Source organism: Scyliorhinus torazame, chromosome 11, assembly GCF_047496885.1.
Source record: "Scyliorhinus torazame isolate Kashiwa2021f chromosome 11, sScyTor2.1, whole genome shotgun sequence".
NCBI lineage: Eukaryota > Metazoa > Chordata > Chondrichthyes > Carcharhiniformes > Scyliorhinidae > Scyliorhinus > Scyliorhinus torazame.
In genome coordinates this window covers 240080815-240099599 of record NC_092717.1, presented here as the reverse complement: position 1 = coordinate 240099599, position 18785 = coordinate 240080815, and the positions used below count along the sequence as shown (strand labels likewise).

At 50.8% G+C, this 18785-nt stretch overlaps 1 protein-coding gene across 1 annotated transcript in view; it reads left to right on the top strand.

Annotated features, from left to right (window-relative positions):
* The window catches only part of LOC140385878 (desmoglein-2-like), a 115311-nt gene that overhangs the window by 47081 nt on the left and 49445 nt on the right, over positions 1–18785 (top strand). The window contains exon 5 of the mRNA XM_072468487.1: positions 4769–4930. Coding sequence (XP_072324588.1) covers positions 4769–4930 — 162 coding nt within the window. The remainder of the gene's footprint in view (positions 1–4768; positions 4931–18785) is intronic.

Here is an 18785-nt window from a genome sequence, read left to right as displayed (position 1 = left end):
TCCCGTCTGGTCTTCCCCTATCATCTCCGGGACACAGTCCTCTATCCTTATGGCCAGTATCTTAGGCAGCAATTTGCCGTCCACATTCAGTAGAGAAATCGGCCTGTATGACCCGCATTGCTCCGGATCCTTCTCCCAAACCGTCGCTGCGGAGACCTCCCCCGTATCATTTATTTCCAGGTAGTTCTGGATGGACCTGTTAACCCGCCTACAGATCGCTCCGTCCGCTAGCAACCCCACATCCAGTCTCCACAGCAGGCGTTGCCCTCTCTCCACACTAACCCATAGATCCACCCAATACGGGGCATGATCCGACACTGAGATTGCCGAGTACTCAGTCTCCACCACCTCTGGTATTAGCGCCCTGCTCAGAACAAAAAAGTTGATGCGAGAGTATACCTTGTGGGCACGTGAGGAAAAGGAAAACTCCTTCGCCCTTGGCCGTGCAAACCTCCATGGGTCTATTCCCCCCATCTGTTCCATAAACCCCTTCAATTCCTTTGCCGCAGCCAGCCTCCTACCTGTCCTGGATTTTGACCGGTCCAATTCCGGATCAATGACTGTGTTAAAGTCTCCTCCCATGATCAGGTTATGTCTTGCCTAAAACCCGCCTCATAAATTCCACATCGTCCCAATACGGAGCATATATGTTCACGAGTACCACACGCACCCCTTCCAGCTTCCCACTCACCATTATGTACCGACCGCCCATGCCTGTCACGATTCTCCCTGCCTCGAATGCCACTCGTTTGTTGATCATGATCGCTACTCTCCTGGTCTCTGAGTCCAGCCCGGAATGGAATACTTGGCTGACCCACCCCTTTCTCAATCTCGTCTGGTCTGTAACCTTTAGGTGTGTCTCTTGTAGCAATGCCACGTCCTCCTTCAGCCCCCTCAAATGCGCAAACACGCGAACCCTCTTGACCGGCCCATTCAGCCCTCTGATGTTCCATGTAATCAGCCTGGTCGGGGGGCTTCTAGCCGTTTACCCCCCCCCCCCCCCCCCCCCCGCCGCTGACTAGGCATCACCCTTTTTAGCCCAGCCTAGCTCGCGCCCTCCGCCTCCTCGAGCCCCCCCGCGGGCATTCGACGTTCCTGACCTCCCATTTGTCCCCTAGTAACAATTTCTCTCCTGTCAGCAAAGCAGCTCCCCCCACCGAGCAACAACACTAGAAACCCAACCCCCCCAAGTCAAGCTCCAGCTTAACACCTGCTCACCCCCACTGCGCTTCCGAGAGTCAGCTGACCCATGCTGATTTGATAGCGCCCGCCGCTGGCACCAAGCAGTCTGTCTCCCCATTGTTCTCTCCACTCTCCCCCCACTTGGATAAATATATTAAAAGCCCGGTAAACAAACATCAGAAAAAAAGCAGTGAAGAAACAGCCACTTTAGAGAAAAAAAACATCCAAAAAGCAGAACCAACCCCAAAGCCCCCCCCCCCCCCCCCCCCCCCCTAACCAGCTACCTGCAAGTAAAAGATACCTTTATCCATCCAAACAGCCCCTTATTACACATAGCACTACTTACACTTATACAACCCAGCACAACAAATCACCACCACAGTGCTTCTCCATGGCTTCAGTGTATTTTAATTCGCCTCCAGCCTCTTTTCTTTAATAAAAGTCCATACTTCGTCTGGTGTTTCAAAGTAGAAGTCCTGTGTGACCCACACACGGGCTGGGTACAGCATCCCAAACTTCACCCCCTTCTTAAAGAGGGCCGTTTTTGCCCGATTAAACCCAGCTCGCCTCTTGGCCAGATCCGCGCCCAGGTCCTGATAAATGCGCAGCTCACAGTTCTCCCACTTGCTGCTCCGTTCCTCCTTGGCCCACCGCAGGCTGTGTTTCTTGTCCAGGAATCGGTGAAAGCGTACCACCATTGCCCTCGGCGTCTCGTTCGCTCGGGGCTTCTTCGGGAGGGCTCTGTGCGCTCTATCCACTTCCAGGGGCCTCAGCCCCCATCAACTTCTCCAACATATCTGTCACGTAAGTCCTCGCATCCGATCCCTCACTGCCTTCAGGGAGGCTGACAGTTCTAAGATTCTGCCTCCTAGACCTGTTCTCCAGGTCCTCCAGCTTCTCCTGCATTCTTTTCTGGCAGTCGTTCATCGTCTCCGCCTTGGTCTCCTGCACGGTATGTACTCCTCGTGCTCGGACACCTTTTTCTCCACCTCCTGGACCGCTCTCCCGTGGGTCTCTTGATTCTGCACAACTTGATCAATCAAAGCCTTAATCGGGTCCAGCGAGTCCTTCTTCAGCTTGGTGAAGCAATCTTCAAAAAGCTCCACCAGCTGCCCCGTCGACCACTGTGCTGTCTCCCTGCGGCCCTTGCTCGCCGCCATGCTTTCCCGCGTTACCGGCTCTGCTCGCGTCTTCCTTATAGGACTTTGTCTTCTCACACGGCCACTTCTGGTCCAATTCTCCATACACCGGAGGGAGATTTCTCCTCACTGGCTCACTCTTCACCAATTTATCCCATAAAATCCGGGAAAAAACAGGGGAAAAGGTCCAAAAGTCTGTCACAGGCGGGAGCTATCAAATGTGCGACCTACTCCATGGCCGCCACCAGAAGTCAGATGTACTTTATTGATTGAAAAGCAGATATAAGCCCGTGCAAAATGTGAGGTAAAATATGGGGGAAAGAATTTGAGTATTGCCGACGAAAGAGAAACACTGTTGAATTTCCCATGAAGTATAAATTGTTGCCCCCTATGAAATGGCATTCTTCCATTTGTCCTGATGAGTGCATTAGAAAAAAGTTTGACAAAGTGTCTCTTTCTTCAACAATACTCAAGTCCTGTACGACCAAGAAACAAGAATTGCAGACTGCACAGAGGGTTGTGGATCACCCTGATGATAAGTGTAAGGTCTTTGCCAATTATGGTTCGAGCCAGATCTCCAATTGTAGGATTCCTCGAGGAGTAATGCAACAATGGGATATGTGGAGCTTGGTTCAATGTGTTGCAAGAATCCTTCCTGTTTATTCCCTTATTTCCCCTCTTAGTTTGTCATTATTATGTTTGGTCCATAGATGATTAATGGACATGTACCATTAAGTCTAGCAGCAGAATTCAGAAGTTACCGGGGAGAGTACTAGTTCCTGCTGGTTTGAACAGGAGGCTTCAGACTTGTTGACACCAGAGAGAGAGCAAGTTGGGGTGGGACTCGGATTGATTGGTTGGCTGGTGGACATTGAATGGGCCCAAAAGGCCATACTCTGCCCTGAAACAGGTGGTGATTGGATCCTATCCCAGTGGAATGTTTATCCGAGTCCCAAGGAGCTCAGTTTGATTCCTGGCAGCACAGAGGCAAGATTCTATTCTCCTCCCTCTGTGTTTCTCCAGAAAGGCTGTATTCCCGGGGCTGCAGAGAACCTGAACGAATGAATGTACATGAAAAACCATTACAGGCTGCAGATAAAGACAGGACTCTCTCTCTCTCTCTCCTCTCCTCTCCTCTCCTCTTCTTCTCTCTTCTCTTCTCTCTCTCTCCTCTCTCACTCTCTTGCTCTCTCTCCAGGATGGTGTATTTCTGAAATTACAGAGACTGGAGTGAACCTACAATAAAACCACAAACTGAAAGCACTGTTTAAACAGGAGTAAAGTGCTGGAAACACCGATCTGAAAAAAATAATTTTTCTCTTTTACTTATATTTCCCCTCCCCCTTCTATCCCTCTGTGTTTGTCTGCCGTGTGTGTGCGCGTGTGTGTAGAGGGTGCAGGGCATGTTAAAGCGGGGAGTTAGACATTGCATAATAGTTAACCAGTTGTATTTTCTGCAGATTTCATCATCGTTCTTGTTATAAATAAATAGTTATTGTGTTTACATTTACAAACCTGATGACTGTGATTATTGATAAGCCGAAGGGCCAAAGACTTAGGTATTTTATAAGAATTGTTGGTTAATTCACCTGTGTTGTGACTCCGGGGCCTGTGGGGCTGGAATTGACCGTGTGCTGGCCCAGCATGTCCTATAAATGTAACGTTATTCACCTTGGAAGCAAAAACAGGAAGGCAGATTACTACCTGAATGGTTGTAAATTGGGAGAGGGGAGTGTGCAGCGGGACCTGGGTGTCCTTGTGCACCATTCGCTGAAGGTAAGCATGCAGGTGCAGCAGGCGGTAAAGAAGGCTAATGGTATGTTGGGCTTCATTGCGAGAGGTTCGATTATAGAAGCAGGGATTTCATAGATTTCATAGAAGGATGTGTTGCTACAATTGTACAGGGCCTTGGTGAGGGCACACCTGGAGTATTGTGCGCAGTTTTGGTCTCCTTCTTAGGAAGAATGTTCTTGCTCTCGAGGGAGTGCAGCGAAGGTTTACCAGACTGATTCCGGGGGTGGCGGGACTGTCATATGAGGAGAGATTGACTAGGTTGGGATTGTTCTTGCTGGAGTTCAGAAGAATGGAGGGTGGAAATCTCATAGAGACTTATAAAATTCTAACAGGACTAGAAGGGTAGATGCAGGGAAGATGTTCCCAATGATAGGTGTGTCCAGAACCAGGGGTCACAGTCTGAGGATTCAGGGTAAACCATTTTGGACAGAGATAAGGAGACACTTCTTCACACCAAGAGTGGTGAGCCTGTGGAATTCATTACCACAGGATGTAGTTGAGGCTAAGACATTGAATATGTTCAAGAGGCGGCTAGATATCGCACTTGGGGAGAATGGGATCAGGCTCGAAGGGCCGAATGGCCTTCTCCTGCTCCTATCTTCTATGTTTAAGTTGCAAATTAATCATCCTCTGCTGTTTCTTTTTCCCCTTAGTTTATATCAGACGCACAGGAATTACCCGGTGTTTCGATTACGTACGTGATCACCGGAAAGGGGGCCGATGAACCACCAATTGGCCTGTTTGTAGTTGATCCACACACTGGTGAATTGAATGTTACCGCAGCGGTGGATCGCGAAGAATATTCGATGTTCAATGTAAGTTGCAACGAGTTCTCAGTGTTCGAAGAAAGTTCGTTAAAACAGGACACTAGTCCCGCGGTATGAAGATTCTGAGGCACGTTCGGTGCATCAGGATTGCTCACTCATCAGTAGCTTCATGTACTTTTATCGTTCTTGTTGCTTGGGCTATTGAATCAGAATGGAACAATTAATTTAATTTTACATGCCCTATTCATAAACACTTCCCAATTATGCGTTGGTAACACTTACTCTGACGCTCCTATCCTGCTGCAAGTGAATTGTTTGCAGAGTATTATTAACTGGATTATAATTGTTCCCCGTGCTGCATTCTACACGGTGTACTGAGTAACACGGGTGGTTTATCCGCAATTATGGGCCAGGGTTTGTCAGTATGGCAGGGTGTTCGTATCCCTGCAGAAACTAGCAGCTCCAACAAGTGCTAATTAACTAGAGATGGGACTTCCGCCCCTCGCTCGGGCGGCAGGCTCCGCCTCTGAATGATGCCAGCCAATCTGATTGATTGCAGCTTTCTCGTCAAAACAGCGGCAGAGGCTGCAGGGGATTGGACTGGGCCCAGAGTCGGAGGGTGGATTTCTCCTGAGCTCCGCTTGTGGGTTCGATGGTGGGCGTGGGGGGGGTGGGGGGGGGGGGGGGGGGTGAGATTATGGTGGGATGTCCAGGAATCGCTTTCACGCCAGCGTGGATTTACAGTGGTATCCTCCGCTGGCGCCCTCAGTGGTGGGTCAGGAAACCCACCAGAAGGCGGCATGAAGCCGTCGCCCCCCGGACATATTCTCCGCAATGTTGGAGGGAAAACACACCGGTGTGCGAAACATGGTTGGAACAATGTGGCGTGAAGATGTCTGGATTCAGCTGAACAACGTCTGCCTCTACCTCCGGAGTTAAGGATGGAGGCTGCTCCCAACACTAGACCCTGCGTGGTGATTGTCTTTAACGTAGATCATAGATTCATTGAATTTACAGTGCAGAAGGAGGCCAGTCGGCCCATCGTGTCTGCACCGGCCCTCGGAAAGGGCACACCACTTAAGCCCACGCCTCCACCCTATCCCCATAACCCAGTAACCCCACCTAACCTTTTAGGACACTAAGGGCAATTTATCACGGCCAATCCACCTAACCTGCACATCTTTGGACTGTGGGAGGAAACCGGAGAACCCGGAGGAAACCCACGCACACACGGCGAGAACGTGCAGACTCCGCGCTGACAGTCTTTCGAGGCCGGAATTGAACCCGGGACCCTGGAGCTGTGAGGCAGCAGTGCTAACCACTGTGCCACCATGCCGGCACCAGGATTACACCCTGTGGAAGTAGAAGTCCGGGCGATAAAGGAGGCGCCTGCCCCCACAACACAAATGAACCCCAAATCATTTTTGGAGATGGTAAACTACCATGGACGCCATGGACTTTCTTTACCAAACTTATCAATGGTATTGGTCTCCTTCCCCTGCATATTCAGTTGAAGAAACACCATTGTTGGTCTTGGAAGGCTGCCCAGGAGGAAGTTTTCAACAGAGTAAAGCAATTGCTGCATTCTGCAAACCTGTTAGTGTACTTCGACCCGTCTAAAGAGCTGATATTGACCTGCGACACCTCCCCACTGGTGCGATGTTGGGCCACGGGATGGGCGGTGGTTCTGAAAGGCTGAGAGGGTAAGTGTCAGGATCCACCTCATTGGCAGGAAAAGGCGCTTCACAAGAAAGAGAGGAAGGTCATCAATAGTCTTTGCTATCAAGAAGTCTCACCAGTATTTATATGGCAGACACCTAGCCATCGTCTCTGACCACAAACCGCTCTTGGGTCTTTTCAAAGAGGACAAGGCTATCCCGCCGATCTCCAAGGCAAGAATTCAACGATTGGCGTTAATTCTGGCCATCTATGAATGAACCTTCAAGCACCGACACGGAACACGCACAGCGAACGCGGATGCTCTTAGCCGCCTACCCTTAGCAAGAAAGTACCACGTGTACTCCGGTAACACAAGAAACCTTCATGGCGTTAAATGTTTTAGACACATTACCAGTCTCGGTGAAGCAGATCGGCAACTGGACCAATCGAGGTCCACTTGTGTCCAAAGTGAGAGACAAAATATTTTTGGATGGTTAAATGAGCCAGTTTGAGGAAATGAAACCATTCTTTACCCGCAGGAATGAACTGAGTTGTCAGGGTGGCATCGTACTCTGGGAGCAGAGTGGTCATTCCTGGACCAGGCAGAGAGCTGCTCCTAACTGAATTACACGGCGCTCAACCTGACATCTCTAAGATGAAGATGCAGCCAGGAGTTATGTCTGGTAGCCTGGTATTGATGCTGATATCGAGAAGCTTGTCAAACACTGTGCCACCTACGACAAAGGTTGCCGCCTGGGAATGACCTGGCCGGTCATGGGCACGAACACATATCGATTATGTTGGTCCATTCCTGGGCACAATGTTTTTGCTCGTGATACTATTGCATGCTGCCAACGAAAGATTACACCAATACTTTTCAACTCCTAGATTACCTGAAGTATCAGACGACGGAACCGTATTCACAAGTGCTGACATTCAAAACATCACCGCTCTCAGCGGTATTAAACACATTCAAACTGCGCCTAAAGATATTGTCAGGAGGAACCTTGAGACCAAAACCTCTCAATCCCTCCTTAGCTATCGTACCTCTTCACACGCAACAGCGGGTATTCCGCCCGCAGAAATATTAATGAGGCATCGTCTCAGAACAAGTTGCATGTTTCCAAATTTACCAGGGAGGGTAGAAGCCAGACAGAGTAATCAGAAACCAAGCCACGATTCACATTGTACAGCGCCATAATTTAAGGTAAATGAAACTGTATATAAGAGAAGAGATAAAAGAGGACAGTACAGCGGAGGAACAGACCCTCCCAGGCTGCTCCGAGCCTGGACCGACCATGATGCCTGTCTAAACTTCCGGGGTCCATATCCCTCCATTCCCATCCTATTCACTTGGGAATCTTCCCTAGTGGGTCAAATTGGATTCCCCAATTATTGTCTCAAAGGCCGGGGACCCTTTCATACCAAATGGATGTTGAGGGACGAATTGTTCATAAAACGCGTGGACCGCTCGAGGGGCAGAGAGACACTCCAGCAGTCCGTGTTACCATCAAGAAATGTTTTCAAACCCATCGGCGGGACATCTCACCCTTCAGATAATCTGTTTTTTTGCGATGTCGATTGACGATCAGCTATTGTCCAGGTCGCGTGGGAAAATTCTCTTGCTATTCGTCGAAGCAGCGACGGAATCCCTTGCTCCCTGAGCGAGGAGATGGGACCACATCTGAGAAGCGGTGCCTTCAACTCTGCAGCACCTCCTCGCTACTGGACAGGAGCGTCATATTTTACTCGAGACCCCTGAAGTAGGACTTGAACCCACAACCTCTGACTTGGAGACGAGAGTGCTACCCATTGAGCCACGTCTCTGAATGAAGGGTGGAGGTAATCGACGTTAAAGAGGTGGAAATAAACCGTCTTGGTGCTGGTTAAGATGCAAAGTTTGAGTCAAGCCATCTGATTGGTGGCGCAGAGGGTGGCAAAGAGGTAATGTCACTGGGACAGTAATCCAGAGGCTCCGGATAATCCTCTGGGGACACGGGTTCAAATCCCACCACGGCAGCTGGTGGAATTTGAATTCCAGTTAAATCTGGGACACCATGCTAGACTCGGTAATCAAACTATCAGCGATTTTTATAAAAAGCCATCTGGTTCACCAATGCCCTTTACTAGGGAGGGAAATCTACCATCCTTACCCGGTCTGGCCTACATGTGACTCCAGATCCCCACAGCAATGTGGTTGACTCTTAATTGCCCTCCGAAATGGCCGGGCAAGCCACTCAGTTCAAGGGTAGTTAGGGACGGGGCAACAGGTGCTGCCCTTGCCAACTGCGCCCACAGCCCATGCAGAAAAATAAAGTAAAACAAATCTGCTGACTTGAGCAGCTGCGAAAGGGGTTGGAATTTGGATAGAGGGTGATGACATGAGATGAATAGAGTGACTTTCCTCTTGTCAAGTTTCAGAGAGTAGAGACTTCCGGTTGCGGCTATGCGGAGCTAAGTCGCACATTCGGCAGCTCCCGACAGAAACTGACTTTTGGGCTCTTTTTAGGGCCCCCAGCGGCATTTGTTCGACGGTTCCCAGTGTGGGAAGGTGATAGTAATATTTCCCCGGCACTGTATGGATTGGACCAGGAGTGGAGCGGTGAAAAAAGTGCTTTTGGAGCAGCGAAAAGTGCGAGGGAGGAAAACCAAGATGGCGGCGGGTGGAGACCAGGCAGCGTGGGCGCAGTGGTCGCAGGAACAGCAGGAGTTTCTCCAGCGCTGCTTCACGGAATTGAAGGCAGAGCTGTTGGAGCCGATGAAGGCTTCGATAGACGAGCTGCTCGAGACCCAGAAGGCCCAAGGGGCGGCGATCCGGGAGGTGCGGCAAAAGGCCTCGGAGAACGAGGACGAGATCTTGGGCCTGGTGGTGAAGGTGGAGGCGCACAAGGCGATGCATAAGAAATGGCAGGAGAAGTTCGAGGACATGGAGAACCGGTTGAGGAGGAAGAACCTGCGGATTCTGGGTCTCCCGGAGGGAGAGGAGGAGTCGGATGTTGGAGCATGCGTGGCCACGATGCTGAACACGTTGATGGGCGCGGGGGCCTTCCCGGGGCCCCTGGAGCTGGAGGGGGCCCACCGAGTACTGGCGAGGAGGCCCAAGCCCAACGAGCCGCCGGGGGCGGTGCTGGTGCGGTTCCACCGCTCCGTGGACAGGGAGTGTGTGACGAAGGTGGGCAAAGAAGGAGCGGAGCAGCAGCTGGGAGAATGCAGAGGTCCGGATATACCAGGACTGGAGTGCGGAGGTGGCCAAGAAGAGGGCCGGGTACAATCGGGCTAAGGCGGCTCTGCATCGGAAGGGGGTGAAATTTGGAATGTTGCAGCCAGCGAGACTGGGTCACTTTCAAGGACCGCCACCACTACTTCGAGACGCCGGAGGAGGCGGGGACCTTTATCCAGGCCGAAAAGTTGGACCGGATTGAGGGTCGGTTGCGAGGGGATGTCGAGAGGGGATTGATGTGACTGTTGTGTTTTGGGAGGATGTTCTGTTGTTTGGTACTGGGTTTTTTTGGGTGCTGGGTGGGGTAGGGTGAAATGGTTCGTAGTGGGGGGTTTGGTGAGAGTGTGGGCATCGGTGGTTGGAAGAGGGGGCCCCGTTGCCGGGGGGGGAGGGGAGAGGGGAGGCCCGAGGTGGGGGAGCTGGGATCAGGCCGCGAGGGGCAGCGCTAGGGAGGGGAGGGGGTGGGGGACGGGTGGTGCTGGAGAGGAGCACCTGCTGATGGACAGGAGTGGGGGGGGGGGGGGATTCTCACACTGGGGGGGGGTCGATGGAGTGGCGGGAGCGGCCGGAGTCAGCAGGGGTCAGCTGACTTACGGGGAGTGCTATGGGGGAGCAATGCAGCTAGGGAGGGGGGACCTAGCTGGAGGGGGGGGGGGGGGAATCTGGGTTGCTGCTGCATTGGCCAAAGAGAGCTGGAGTCTGAAGAGAGAGTCGGGGCGGGGGTCTGTCGCTGGGGGGAAGCGAGAGTGCGGGAGGTGCGGGCACGCCGTTGGCCTAGAAAGGGAGATGGCTAATCGTCAGGGATGGGGGCAGGCAGCCCCCTGATCCGGCTGATAACTTGGAATGTGAGAGGCCTGAACGGGCCGGTCAAGAGGGCCCGTGTGTTCACGCACCTGAAGGGACTGAAGGCAGATGTGGTTATGCTCCAGGAGACGCATTTGAGGATGGCAGACCAGGTTAGGCTGAGAAAGGGGTGGGTAGGGTAGGTTTTCCACTCTGGGTTGGACGCAAAGAATCGAGAGGTGGCGATTTTGGTGGGGAAGCGGGTGTCGTTTGAGGCGCTGAGCATCGTGGCAGACAATGGAGGTAGGTACGTGATGGTGAGCGGTAAGCTGCAGGGGGTGCGGGTGGTATTAGTGAATGTATATGCCCCGAATTGGGACGATGCCGGATTTATGCGGCGCATGTTGGGCCGGATTCCGGACCCGGAGGCAGGGAGCTTGATAATGGGGGGGGGGACTTCAACGCGGTACTGGATCCAGCATTGGACCGCTCCAGGTCCAGAATGGGTAAGAGGCCGGCGGCGGCCAAGGTGTTGAGGGGGTTTATGGATCAGATGGGAGGAGTGGACCCATGGAGGTTTTTTAGGCCGGGGGCCAGGGAATTCTCTTTCTTTTCTCACGTCCATAAAGCCTACTCCCGGATAGACTTCTTCGTTTTGAGCAGGGCGCTGATCCCGAGGGTGGAGGACACGGAGTATTCGGCCATAGCCATCTCAGACCATGCCCCACACTGGGTGGAGCTCGAGCTAGGGGAAGAGGGGGACCAGCGCCCGCTGTGGCGCCTGGAGGTGGGTTTGCTGGCGGCTGAGGAGGTGAGCGAGCGGATCTGGGGGTGCATTGAAAGATACCTAGAGGTGAATGTTAATGGGGAGGTGCAGGTAGGGGTGGTCTGGGAGGCGCTGAAGGCAGTGATTAGGGGAGAGCTAATCTTCACTCGGGCCCACAAGGAGAAGGAGAGGAGAGAGAGGGAGAAGTTGGTGGGGGAGATTTTAAGGGTGGATAGGAGGTATGCAAAGGTCCCCGAGGAGGGACTACTCTAGGAGCGACGAAGCCTCCAGGCCGAGTTCGACCTGTTGATTACCAAGAAGGCGGAGGTGCAGAGGAAAGCGCAAGGGGTGGTGTACGAGTACGGGGAGAAGGCTAGCCAGATGTTGGCACACCAGCTTCGGAAGCGGGAGGCAGCGAGGGAGATTGGGGGAGTTAAGGATAAAGGGGGGGAACACGGTGCGGAGTGCGGTGGGAATAAATGGGGTATTTAGAGACTTCTATGAGAGGCTGTATAGGTCTGAGCCCCCAACGGAGGAGGGGGGGATGCGTTGTTTTCTGGACCGGCTGAGGTTCCCGAGGGTAGAGATGGGGCAGGTGGCAGGGCTTGGGGCACCGGTAAGGCTGGAGGAGCCGACTAAGGGGCTGGGGAGTATGCAGGCGGGGAAGGCCCCGGGGCCAGATGGGTTCCCGGTGGAATTTTACAGGAAGTATATGGACCTGTTGGGCCCACTACTAGTGCGGACTTTCAATGAGGCGAGGGGGGGGGGGGCTCTACCCCCGACGATGTCCAGGGCGCTGATCTTGAAGCGGGACAAGGACCCTTTACAGTGTGGGTCGTATAGGCCAATCTCGCTCCACAACGTGGATGCGAAGCTGTTAGCGAAGGTGTTGGCTACCAGAATTGAGGACTGTGTTCCGGGGGTGATCCACGAGGACCAGACGGGTTTCGTGGAGGGAAGGCAGCTAAACACCAATGTGCGGAGGGTCCTAAATGTAATCATGATGCCTGCAGTGGAGGGGGAAGCGGAGATAGTGGCGGATATGGATGTGGAGAAGGCCTTCGATAGGGTGGAGTGGGGGTACCTGTGGGAAGTGTTGAGGAGGTTCGGGGAGGGGTTCGTTAGTTGGGTTAGGTTACTGTACAAAGCCCCGGTGGCGAGTGTGGCCACAAATCGGAGGAGGTTGGGATACTTTCGGCTGTACCTGGGGACGAGGCAGGGTTGCCTCCTATCCCCCTGCTATTTGCGTTGGCAATTGAACCTTTGGCAATGGCTTTGAGGGAGTCCAGGAACTGGAGGGGGCTGGTGCGGGGGGGGGACACACTATATGCAGACAACCTGCGGACCGGCTGGGGGGGGATGCCGGAGGTGATGCGGATCCTCGGGGAGTTTGGGGACTTTTCCGGGTATAAGCTCAACATGGGGAAGAGTGAGCTCTTCGTGGTACACCCAGGGGACCAGGGAAGGGGGATAGACGAGTTTCCACTGAAGATGGGGAAAGGAGTTTTCAGTACCTGGGGATCCAGGTGGCCAGGAGCTGGGGGGCCCTGCACAAGCTCAACTTGACGAGCCTGGTGGAGCAGATGGAGGAGGAGTTTAAAAGGTGGGATGTGCTGCCACTCTCCTTGGCGGGTAGGGTACAGTCAGTGAAGATGACGGTGCTCCCGAGGTTCCTTTTTATATTCCAGTGTCTCCCCATCCTGATCCCTAAGGCCTTTTTTAAGCGGGTCAGCAGGAGCATCATGGGATTCGTGTGGGCGAAAAAGACCCCGAGGGTGAGAAGTGTGTTTCTGGAACGGAGCAGGGACAGAGGAGGGTTAGCGTTGCCTAATCTGTGTGGGTACTACTGGGCTGCCAATGTGGCGATGATACGCAAGTGGGTAATGGAGGGGGAGGGGGCAGGGTGGAAGAGGCTGGAGATGATGTCCTGTGTGGGCACGAGCCTGAGAGCGCTGGTGACGGCATCGCTGCCGCTCCCGCCGACAAGGTACACCATGATTCCAGTGGTGGCGGCGACCCTCAAAATTTGGGGGCAGTGGAGACACCACAGGGGGGAGGCAGAGGCTTCGATCCGAGAGAACCATCGGTTTGTCCCGGGGAGAATGGATGGGGGGTTCCTGAGCCGGCACAGGGCAGGTATTAGAAGGATGGGAGACCTGTTTATAGATGGGACATTTGCGAGCCTTGGGGCGTTGGAGGAAAAATTTGGCCTCCCCCCTGGAAATGCCTTCCAGTACATGCAGGTAAGGGCGTTTGTAAGACAGCAGGTGAGGGGATTTCCGCTGCTGCCAGCACGTAGGATCCAAGATAGGGTGCTCTCGGGGGGGTGGGTTGGAGAAGGCAAGGTCTCGGCGATCTACCAGGAGATGCAGGAGGAGGAGGAGGCCTTGGTGGAGGAGCTGAAAGGTAAATGGGAGGAGGAGCTGGGGGAGGAGATAAACGAGGATACGTGGGCGGACGCCCTGGGTAGGGTAAATTCTTCCTCCTCTTGCGCCAGGCTTAGCCTGATACAATTTAAGGTTCTGCACAGGACGCACATGACGGGGGCAAGGCTGAGTCGTTTTTTTGGGGGTGAGGACAAGTGTGTGAGGTGCTCGGGGAGCCCAGCAAATCACGCCCATATGTTCTGGGCGTGCCCAGCGCTGGATGGGTTCTGGAGGGGCGTTGTGAGGACGGTGTCTAAGGTGGTAAATATCCGTGTTAAGCCGAGTTGGGGGCTCGCACTATTTGGGTATTTGACGAGCCGGGAGTGCAGGAGGCGAAAGAGGCCGGTATTCTGGCCTTTGCGTCCCTGGTAGCCCGGTGGAGGATTCTACTACAGTGGAAGGATCCGAGGCCCCCAAGCGTGGAAGCCCGGATCAGCGACATGGCAGCGTTCATTAAATTGGAGAGGGTAAAATTTGCCTTAAGAGGATCTGTGCAAGGGTTCTTCAGGCGGTGGCAACCGTTCCTGTACTTTCTAGCGGAGCGTTAGGAGGTGGTCAGCAGCAGCAACCCCCGTGGGGGAGGGGAGGGGAGGGTACTTTGTGTTTACTACTGTGTTTATTATCATTTCATGGGGGGCTTGTATATTGGGGGAATACGTGACATAGCTGTAAGATGTTTATTCATGTGTTCTTTGTTTTTTCTTATTTCTGTAAGGGGGGGTTTGTTGAAAATATGCAAAAGATTTGAATAAAAATATTTTTTTTCAAAAAGGTTTCAGAGAGTCCATCCCTTATCCATGGCTTGACATAGGGCAGCCAAGGAAGGCCGATGGTAGAGAAGTAGACCCTGAGGTTATCTCAACCTTGCCCCCTCACCTGAGGTGTAGTGACCCTCGGGTGAAATTGTTAAGTAATGGGTTAAGAGACATTCCAATTAGTTGTCTCATTTATGTTAAGTATCCAATAATTGACACTTGTGTAAAGGGGCTTCAGGTGGCCTTTGTGTCAGGTGATATGATGTTTAGAGTTTTGTGCAGTGTTTGTTGAAGTGAAATAAAGGTGTTGGTGAAAAGGACCAGAACTTTTGACTCTTTACACAACAACAGCTAAACGCCTAACAAATGGTAGCAGAGGATGGTTGCTGTGCAAATGTGAAGGGTTGAAAGATACAACTTTTCCAGATCAAACCAAGGAGTGAGTGAGAAGAGGAAAAAAAACCCAGATTTATAGCTGAACCTAGGATAAAGATGGCCGGATATGACTCCCCCCTTATTTTCTGAAAGGGGATCGTACGACCAATGGAGTAGTTATGGGGATCAGGGAACTGCTTTGGGAAAGAGAAAGCAAGGTATGGCATTGGCTCTTTCTCTACCTTATGACAGTAAAATCCGAAGCAAAGTGTTTTCTGAGCTGAAATTGGAACAGTTAGACTCAGAAGAAGGTCTGCAGACTCTATTACATTATATAGATAATATTTATAAGAATGATGACTTGTTAAGTGTGTATGAAGCTTGGTCAGATTTTGATAGGTTCCGGAAAACAGAGGATGTCTCCATTGAAGACTATATAATGGAATTTGGCAGACTATATAAAAGGCTGCAGAAACACAACCTGGAATTTCCAGTCTGTGTTGGCCTTTAGATTACTTGACTGTGCTAGAGTGAGCAACATGGATAGGCTCCTGGTTTTGACAGGAGTTCAGTTTGTAGATAAGGATATCTTATTCGATCAGATGACAGAAGCTTTAAAAAAAGAAGGTTTCTGGGGAAACATTCGATTCCGATGGCTCTGATGACCCAAATAGGTCAGCCTGCAATAAAGCAGAATATGGAAGATACACTACAAACAGGAATGCAAAACTGCGCGGCGACAAACAGGTTTCAAGACTATAGAAGGAGATCGGGATACAGTGAAGACATAAACCCAGTTTTTGGAAAGACGGTGGACTTACAATTTCCACAGTCGGAACACTGTTGTATTCCATTACTTACTGACAAATGATATTTCAAGTAGAGTTGTTAAGGATGGCATTTGAAAATGGCACTTTAGCTGATAAGCTTCTTCTATTAAAACTGCATTGGCAATTTGCGCATCCATCTCCTCAGAGGCTGAAAAATGTATTAAAGGATGCAGGGGTAAGGGATGAAGACTATACTAAGCTAATAGAACAGGTTAGTGATCACTGTGAAGCTTGTAGGAAGTACAGAAGGACACCAGCACGACCTATAGTAACCCTATCTTGGGCCAGGGATTTTAACGACATTGTGGCCATGGACCTTAAGATCTGGGATAAAGCCAATAAGATATTTATTTTGCATTTTGTAGATTTAGCAACCAGATTTAGTCAATCAACGATTGTATGAAGTAAAGAAAAGAGAGTAATTCTGGATCAAATCATGGAAAAATGGATAGGGAATGAATGGGCCCACCGGCAAAATTCCTTACAATGGGGGAGAATTTGCTAATGATGAGTTTAGGGATATGTGTGAAAAAGTGAATATCAGTTATGAATGCGGCTGCAGAAAGCCCATTTAGTAATGGTGTCTGTGAAAGAAACAATGCGGTAATAGATGACATGCTCTGGAAAAGTTCGGCAGATAGACCGAATTGCAAGCTAAATTCAGCTTTAGCATGGGCGGTACATGCAAATAATTCATTGCAGATGGTTGGGGGCTATAGTCCCTATCAATTAGTGTTTGGTAGAAATTCTAAAATTCTGTCCATTTTGGATGACCAGCCTCCAGCTTGGGAAGGGGCTACAATTAGCTCTGCCTTTGCTGAGCATTTGAAGGCATTACATAGCAGTAGAAAAGCCTTTTTGGAAGCAGAAAACTCTGAAAGAATTCGCAGAGCTTTAAGGCATAATATACGGCCATCAAATACTGTTTTACAGCAAGGAGACATAGTATACTATAAGAGAGACAATTTTAATGAATGGAAAGGCCCAGGGAAGATCATAGGCATAGATGGCAAAACAATTAATTTGCAACATGGCAATCAAACTGTTGGGGTACATTCATCAAGGATAATGGTACAAATTGCAAATTTTAAAATTTAGACAGAGCAGATGGACATGACTAGGAACCAGGGTCATCTGGTACGCAAGTGTTACAGAACTATGAGGACCATTTAACTGATTTAACTGTGCTGTTTAGCACAGGGCTAAATCGCTGGCTTTGAAAGCAGACCAAGGCAGGCCAGCAGCACGGTTCGATTCCCGTAACAGCCTCCCCGAATAGGCGCTGGAATGTGGCGACTAGGGGCTTTTCACAGTAGCTTCATTTGAAGCCTACTTGTGACAATAAGCGATTTTCATTTCATTTCATTTTTTCATTTCATATCGACACTGTTTCTGTACAGGAATAAAACACCACTGATGAATTAGAACAGGCCATTTTTCAAAAAGACAACTGCCAAAAGTTGGTACAAAAGTGACATACTTGCCTAAAGGGTCTAGTCAGTGGAAGGATGCAACTGTTATTAGTAGAGCAGGGAAGGCCACTGAAATGTATAAACATTGGTTGACTGTACAGCATTCAGGGGAGGGAGACAAGACAATGGATTGGGGACACGAAGTTCAAAAATGGAGAGCTTAGAAACACAATGCCAGTTCAGATAGTACATTGGATAGTGAACAGATCCACAGGAAAAGGTCAAGAACTATTGAAAGGACATCCCATAGCAGAAGGGAAAGATCAAGCAGTACAGAAGGAGAAACCAGGTGGGAGAGGGGACGTAGTTTATCAAGGTCTCGGAACGTCGGCTCCGGCTGGCGTGGTGCCAAAGGCCTTCCACACCAGCCGGTGGACCGGAAACCACTCCGGCGCGGGCCTAGTCCCTCAAGGCCCCTAAAGGTGCGGAGAAATCCGCATCTTTGGGGCGGCCCGACTCCGGAGTGGTTCCCGCCACTCCATCCCGCCGGGACCCTCCGCCCCGCCGGGTAGGGGAGAATCCCACCCATGGTGTCAGAGCAGACTCAGCAATGTTCAATATTCTAGGTGGGAGCAGGAAGCTACAAGAAACAGACTGAAGAGCTGACGGAGCAGCTGAATAGAAAAGAGGAGGCACTGAAAGGAAAAACCATTGAACATTCCGAGCTGCGAGCGGATAATGAATTCATGCCGAACACATACAGAACTGAAAACAGGGTAAGACTTTGCTGGAGACAGACCTGGCCAAGAGTGAAATCAAAATGAAGGACAAAGTTCTGTTGCAGACAAAGCAAAGCAGACATGAGATTGGAAAATGTAAATCTGACATTGAAGCACAACGCACAAGAAGAAAAAATCTGAGCTGAATGAAAAGACACCGAAGCTGGCAAAACAACCCAAGAATAAACCAGCAAAAAAATGTTTGTCGGAAATTGTGAAGCAACTGGAAATGACTGTTCCATTTCCGGAACGTACACGTCCAGTCAGAACGTGGCAGACATATAGAAAAAGAAAATTTGGGTCCATTGCAGGAATCAGTGGAGCACATTCCCTTTAGAACGAACGGGACAAACCCACAATGTCCGGAAAAAGATGATATTTTAAAAAAGAGAAACGCAACTTGAACGAGCGCAAAAAGCAAATCAAATAGATAGCCAAGTGCCGGAGACGGAGTACAACTATCATTCCTCCAAATGTGACAGACTGAGATGTGGAAGAAATGTCAAGGCCACCTGAATTTATAAAGACAGATATGAGTTGGGGGAGAAGGGATAGCAAGAAAAGATTGTGTTGCAAATGGTTATAAGGGCAGCAGAGTAGCACAGTGGGTAGCACTGTTGCTTCACAGCTACAGGGTCCCAGGTTCGATTCCGGTTTGGGTCACTGTCTGTGCGGAGTCTGCACATTCTCCCCGTGTGTGCGTGAATTTCCTCCGGGTGCTCCGGTTTCCTCCCACAGTCCAAAGACATGCAGGTTAGGTGGATTGGACATTCTAAATTCTCCCTCTGTGCACCCAAACAGGCGGTGGAATGTGGTGACTGGGGGCTTTTCACAGTAACTTCATTGCAGTGTTAATGTAAGCCTGCTTGTGACAATAATGATTATTATTACTTCGTTT